This window comes from Propithecus coquereli, unplaced genomic scaffold, assembly GCF_000956105.1.
Source record: "Propithecus coquereli isolate 6110/MARCELLA unplaced genomic scaffold, Pcoq_1.0 Scaffold34, whole genome shotgun sequence".
Lineage (NCBI taxonomy): Eukaryota > Metazoa > Chordata > Mammalia > Primates > Indriidae > Propithecus > Propithecus coquereli.
Window position 1 is genome coordinate 8,623,023 of NW_012149063.1, and position 7,262 is coordinate 8,630,284.

At 34.8% G+C, this 7,262-nt stretch overlaps 2 protein-coding genes across 2 annotated transcripts in view; one reads left to right on the top strand and one right to left on the bottom strand.

Moving 5' to 3' along the window:
* Nucleotides 1-7,262, bottom strand: part of KIAA1715 (KIAA1715 ortholog) — a 73,839-nt gene that overhangs the window by 44,965 nt on the left and 21,612 nt on the right. The window contains 1 exon segment of the mRNA XM_012650784.1: nucleotides 70-128. Coding sequence (XP_012506238.1) covers nucleotides 70-128 — 59 coding nt within the window.
* LOC105815591 (non-specific lipid-transfer protein-like) lies at nucleotides 6,188-7,256 on the top strand. Its single transcript, XM_012650783.1, has one exon. The coding sequence runs from the start codon at nucleotides 6,271-6,273 to the stop codon at nucleotides 6,700-6,702; it is 432 nt and encodes a 143-aa protein (XP_012506237.1). The 5' UTR covers nucleotides 6,188-6,270; the 3' UTR covers nucleotides 6,703-7,256.

Here is a 7,262-nt window from a genome sequence, read left to right on the forward strand (position 1 = left end):
GCCTTATAAACCAACATACTATAAGACAGTTTTTTTTAATATTTATAAAAACTTGGAAATTAAACTTACTATTTCTTTCTGTTCTCTTGGAAAAGAAGAAAATAAGTACTGTTCTTATGCTCCAGATGCTAAAGGGGAAGCAAAATTCAGAAACAAAAACCATCATTAGGATGAGTGAATTAGAAACCATATAAAATGAAAGCAAATATATTATATATTTCCAGTTAGAGTTAGGTACATTGTTTCCTTTTATATATCAAAAACCAAAAAATACTTCTGTCAGAAAACATCAGAAGTCTACCTGTGCTTTCAAAAGAGGAGTTCTCAACATCAAATCCATGACCTTCTGAGGGTCCCCTTAAATTATAAAATTGTCTTTGTGTACGTAAGTTCATTCCTCTAGAGGGAAGATTGCTTTCATCAATCTGAAGGGAGTCTATGAACCCTCCAAAAGATTGAGAGCAATATTATAGAACGCCTTCTTACTAAGTAAACAACAGCTCCAAAAATTTGTCTTTTCTATTTTTATGCATTAAGGGAAAAGCACATTTCGCTTTTACAAACATGAGAGCATTATACCAACGTAAGTTGCTACTCCTTCCCTGTTATTTAACGTTAGAGAGATCTTCTCTACTCAAAAGAATAAGCTATGGAGGAGTGGGGGGGGACAAAAAACCTTACCTTTAAATAAATACTTGCTAAGTAAACTTAGCTACATACTTCCTCCCAAAGATTTTATAAGGATAATTCTTTAGGCCTTGCATTAAAACATCGAATGATATGAAAAGTATTAAAAGAAATTCAAAGAATGATCCTAATCACAAACTTGTCAAAGTCATTTCTTAAATTCAATGTAAATATAGCAAAATATCTCTCTCTCCATACAACATGGCAGAAATAAGTATACAAACATTATTCATCATTTTATAAAAAATACATTATATCAGGATATAAGTTCAGAATATAGGTATGAAAATTAGTTCTTCACTCTGAAATATGGCATTACCATTCTGGGGACTCAACCTGCAAGGCAGTCACCAGTGATCCCTGTCTCCTGGTATTCATACCATTGTATAGTCCTCTCTCACCAGTGTTAGTCTGTGTGACCAACAGCATATGGCAGAAGTCATAGTATGTCACTTCAAGATGAAGTTATAAAAGACTGAAGCTTCCATTTCGGGCCTCCTCTTTCACTTGCTGCCTTTCTCTCTCTCTCTCTCAGATTACTTGCTCTGAAGGCAGCCAGCTGTCATGACATGGGAACAGTAAGGGAAGTCTATGGAAAGGCCCATCTGGTGAGGAACAGAGGTCTGTGGTAAACACTCAACAAAGAACTGATGCCTGCTAACTACTATTAGTAGTGGCATGTGTGACCTTAGAAGTAGGTTAGGGAAAAATTAGCCAAAACATACAAGACCACACCAGATATCATCTTTGTTATTTGGATTCGGAACCCATTTTGGTGGTGGCAAGACAATTCGATTTGGCATGATTTACAATTCCTTGGATTATACAAAGAAAAATGACACCAAATACTGACTTGGAAGAAACAGCCTATATGAACAGAAAAAGACCTCAAGGAAACAGTGAAAGGAATATAAGAACAGAATGAAGAAAGTCTGATGGATTGCAAAAGCCATTGTTGATGGTGGCAAAAAGAAACAGTGTCTAGCCATGAACTAGAGATTGAATAACAGCAGAAAGAGTAAAGATTCTATGATGGGGATTTTATCTGCAGTGACTGTATGGATTTAGTTAAGGCTTGAGATGACTGTAGCCCCAGCCAATAGCTTAACTGTAATTATATAAGAACAAAAGACCTTAAGCCAAAACTACCCAGCTAAGCTGCTCCCAACATTCCTGCCCCTCAGGAGCTGTGAGACATAATAACCATTTGTTGTGTTAAGCTACTAAATTCTGGGGATAATTTGTTACACAGCAATAGATAATACATGTTTTTTTTATCATGATAATTTATTTTTATGATATGAAAACACCAAATACCTAACACTAGATTCCTACATGGTACTTGGACAATTACCGCACAGTAAAAAAGACACTGAGCATTGTCCTTAACAAGGGTAGGGAGGTAAGGAGAGAGAAAAGTTAAGCATAGTACCCATAACCTTCAAGGATCCTAGAATAGTAGAAAAGGCTTATACTATTTTTCCACTGCAAACCCACTGAAATAGTAGTAAGCTGAGAGAGAAGTTTTAGTGAGAGACTACAGAGAAAGAAAACGGGGGACAAGAGAGAAGGAATTGCAGAGACTGGCTAGAATTCTAGTGTAGGAAATTAGTATAGTGAGCTTTTTCTAGTTTTCAAGCTTTTTTTTTTTTTTAATTCGGCATTTGGGGTATTAAGATCACAACTCTTATTTTATTTGCCTTTGCCCATTGTTTTATTTTCAACCTTAAAAAACGCTTAGTTTTAAAGGTGTCAGTTTACATTATAGTGTTGGGTTTTATTTCACGATACAGTCTGAAAGTCTTTTTCTTTCTAGAAAAAGGTCACTAGTGGTAGTATAGGAAATTAGTACATTTTCTTAAGTGAGTCAATGCTTTTTAAAAAGTGCATATAATTTTCAAAGTATAAATACTACAATTGAAATATACTCTCTTCAAAATAAAACTCACTAAATCTCCTTTTGTGGACAATAAACTATTGGTTTTTATCAGAACTACTCCTGGGGAAAATGAGCTATCAAACAATAAATACACATTTCCATGTGTTAAGTCTTCAAGAATTGAAAAGGTAGAACATACAGAATTTGTTATTCTTTAGGGCTAAATTAAATTCTTTTGTATTTTTAAAATAAAATTTAGAGAAAGAACTAAAGTACTTCAGGAATCTATGTTCCAGTTATCCCCACAAAGGTTTTGCTATCCCAATAATCAAATATAATTTATTAAAATGTAGCAACCTGTTTTGTGAAGACATTAAAGATACTATTACTAACTTCTAGTTTAAAAAGTGGCATAATCTCCATTTTCCCCCTTCTGTTCTTAAAAATCATCCAAACAACAAAGAAAACAAAAACAAAAATGCAAACTCCCCTCTGGTAAAACTGAGATATAGCTAAAATCCAACCAGCAAAATATGTACAAGGGCTCTCAAAATCAACAGAGATCACAGAGGAGAAAGTTCAAAAGAGTGGAAGCAGAAAAGGAAAACTGCATTTCTCACAAGGAGGTAACAAAGTAAACTTTTCCAACTATAAAGCCTAAAACCCACGTTTGTAACAGTCAGAACAAGATGCACAGCTACAGGCAGAAATTCCTCAGTTTGGTTCCAATAAGGAAAGAGAGAAGGCAGACATTAAAAAGAAATCATTCAGAAATACACTATTTATAAAGAGAATCCTGTTTCTATGGCAAGGGGGGAGAAAAGAAGTTTTGTATTATGAAAAAATATAGTTGCCTAACTCCACTGGCTAGAGAAAGATAAAAGCTAAACAAACTCATGAAATCTTGAATCATAAGGAAAATTCTAGTTAGCCTGGAACATAGGAAGACATATCTTTATAACCACATAAATCTACAAATAATTGGCCCTACGTAAAGTTAACATACCACACAGAAAAAGGTTTTTATTAATTATAAAAAGCAAAATACAAAATTATGTTTCAAAACTTGGATCAATTTCTCTCATATCAATAAATATAAGTGGACTAAACTTATAGAGTAAAAGAAAAAAGACTTTCAGATTGGATCATGAAACAAAACCCAACTCTGTAATGTAAACTGATACATCTAAAACATCTAAGTGTTTTTTAAGACTGAAAACAAAACAATGGGCAAAGGTATACCAAGCAAATGCAGATAAAATAAGTGTTGTGATCCTAATACCCAAAAAGCTGAATTAAAAAAAAAAAAAAAAAACCTTTAAACTAGAAAAAGGTCACTTTATAGAGTTAAAAAAGGATGTGATTCGTTTCCAACAAATGGTGCTGGAGCAGCTAGGCATCTACAGGCAGAACAAGGCAAAACAAAACAAAACAACAAAAAAAATAAAATAAAAACCTCAACCTCAACCTCACCTGATATAAAAATATAAAAATTAACACAAAATGAATGATGAACTTAAATGTAAAATGTTTTGTTTAAAAGCATAGGAAAAAGAAATAAAAGAAAACCTTCGGGACCTATAGCTAGGTAAGGGGTTTTCATACTTGACAAGAAAAACACAATCGATAAAGGGAAAAATTAATAACTTGGACCTCATCAAAATTAAAAACTTTTGCTCTGCAAAATCCTGTATTAAGAGAATGAAAAGACAAGCTAAAGACCAGGAAAAAATATTTATAAACCACATATCTGCCAAAGAACTTGTATCTAGAATATATAAAGAATTCTCAAAAATCAGCGGGAGCCAGGTATGCTGGCACATGCCTATAGTCACAGCTACTCAGGGAAGCTGAGGCAGGATGATCAATTGAGCCTAGGAGTTCAAGTCCAGCCTGGGCAAGTGAATTTTTTTTTAAACACATACACACACACATACACACACACACATTCAACAGTAAAAAATTAATAATCCGATTAGAAAATTCGGCAAAAGACATTGACAGATATTTCACTGAAGAAGGTATATAAATGGTAAATAAACACATGAAACATCACTAGCCATTAGGGAAATACAAATTAAAACCATAATGAGATATCACTATATACCTAACAGGGAGTCAAAACAGGAAATAGTGATAACACAAAATGTTGGCAAGGATGCAGAGAAACCAAATCACTCATATATATCTAGTGGAAATGTAAAATGGTACAGAGACTTTAAAAAAGCATTTAGCAATTTCTTACAAAACTAAACATGTACTTACCATATACCCAGGCATTTCCACTCTTGGGCATATACCACAGAAAAATAAAAACTTATGTTCATATAAAAACCTGTACACAAATGTTCATTATAGCCTTATTTGTAATAGCCAAATACTGGAAACAATCCAAATGTCCTTTTGACAGGTGAACAAACTGTGGCACATTATTAAAATCATGAAATACTACTCAATAAGAAAAAGGAAGAAACTAATGATACAGTGAACAACTTGGATGGATCTCAACAATATACTGAGTGAAAAAAACCAATTTAAAAAGGTTACATACTATATAATTCCATTTTATAACATTCTTGAAAAATTATAGAGATGGAAAACAGATTAGTGGACAGCAGGGGCAGGTGGAAGAAGAGGGGTATTGCTATAAAGGGGTAGCAAAAAAGAGCCTTATGGTGATAGCACAGTTCTGGATTTTAATTGTGGGGTGGTTACAAAAAGCTACACGTGATAAAATTGCATAACACACAAACAAATAAATGTATATAAAACTGGTGCAATCTGAATAGGCTCTATGGATTGAACCAATGTCAATTCCCTGGTTGTGGTAACTTACTACAGTAGTCCCCCCTTACCCACTGGCAATAGGTTCCAAGACCCCCAGTGGATGCCTGGAACTGAAACTATATATACTATGTTTTTTCTTACACATATATACCTATATATATAGGTAGAAATTTAATTTATAAATTAGGCACCGTAATAGATTAACAACAATAACTAACAATAAAATAGAATTACAACAATATGCTGTATTAAAAGCTATACGAATCTAATTTCTCTCATTACCAAAAGACTAATATTTTCAGACTGCTGCTGATCACAGGTAACCAAAACCACAAAAAGTAAAACTGTGGATAAGGTGGTACTACTGTATAGTCATGCTATCATTAGGGGAGGCTGGGTGAGGAGACACGGTACCTGCTTATACCTTTTTTTCTGTAACTTTCTGTGAATCTGTAATGTTTTCAAAATTAAAAGTTCTTTTAAAAAGATGAGTTTACGGCCAAGTGCAGTGGCTCACACCTGTAATCCTAGCACTCTGGGAAGCCAAGGCAGGAGGACCGCTTGAGCTCAGGAGTTCAAGAGCAGCCTGAGCAAGAGTGAGACCTTGTCTCTACAATAAAAAAAAAAGATAAAAAAATTAGCCAGGCGTGGTGGCATGCACCTATAGTCCCAGCTACTGGAGAGGCTGAGGCAGGAGGATGGCTTGAGCCCAGGAGTCTGAGGCTGCAGTGAGCTACAATGATGCCACTGCACTCTGGCTGGAGCAACAGAGCAAGACTTTGTCTCAAAAAAAAAAAAAAAAAGTTTACAATGAAAATATAACAGAAATATCGGGAAAGAGGCAAGTTCCTGGTGCAAAGGTGGCTCTGCAGCATAATTTGGGCCTTGGAGGAGCTGCGGTTGTAACGATCTACAAGATGGGTTTTCCCGAAGCTGCTAGTTCTTTTAGAACTCATCAAATTGAGGCTATTCCAACCAGCTCTCCAGGTGATGGATTTAAGGCAAATCTTGTGTTTAAGGAGATTGAGAAGAAGCTTGAAGAGGAAGGGGAACAGTTTGTGAAGAAAATTGGTGGTATTTTTGCCTTCAAGGTGAAGGATGGCCCTGGGGGTAAAGAAGCCACCTGGGTGGTAGATGTGAAGACCGGCAAAGGATCAGTGCTTCCTAACTCAGATAAGAAGGCTGACTGCACAATCACAATGGCGGACTCCAACATACTGGCTTTAATGACTGGTAAAATGAATCCTCAATCGGCCTTCTTTCAAGGCAAATTGAAAATCACTGGAAATATTGGTCTGGCTATGAAGTTACAAAATCTTCAGCTTCAGCCAGGCAAAGCTAAGCTGTGAAGAACTCCCTTTGACTACTTTTGAAAATCAAGATGAAATATATAGATATATATCCATATATTTCATTGTCAGAATTTAGACTGAGATTACACATTGGCAAATTGTGTGAGATAGATTTGTTTTTAAATGGGTATGACCAATCCTGTTTTTCCTATGCTCTGGGTGAATAGAGCCTGATGGTGCACTACTACTTTTCTGAATTGCATACAACTGTGCATTACAAAGTTAATATGGTAATTATGGTTTGGGGTAAAACTGAGTTTCAGAATAAAATTAGGAACAGTAAAATCCAAAAAATTATGTAAACAAAAGCTCTTGTTTTGTTTATAAAGTATATTTAAGGATTATTCTGCTGAACGTTCAGTTTAAGAGTTTTCCTTGGAGAGAACCAGGGAAGAAGCAATACCAATAGCCAGTCGGTAATTAGTGTTGTGCACTTAATGACCTTAAACAGTCTCTCATTAATAGTTCTTAAAATTCTGTACCAGGATTAAAAAAGAAAAAGAAAAAACTTAAAAATTTTGCATTTCCTGCCATCAGAAACAGTATTTTCTTCCCAA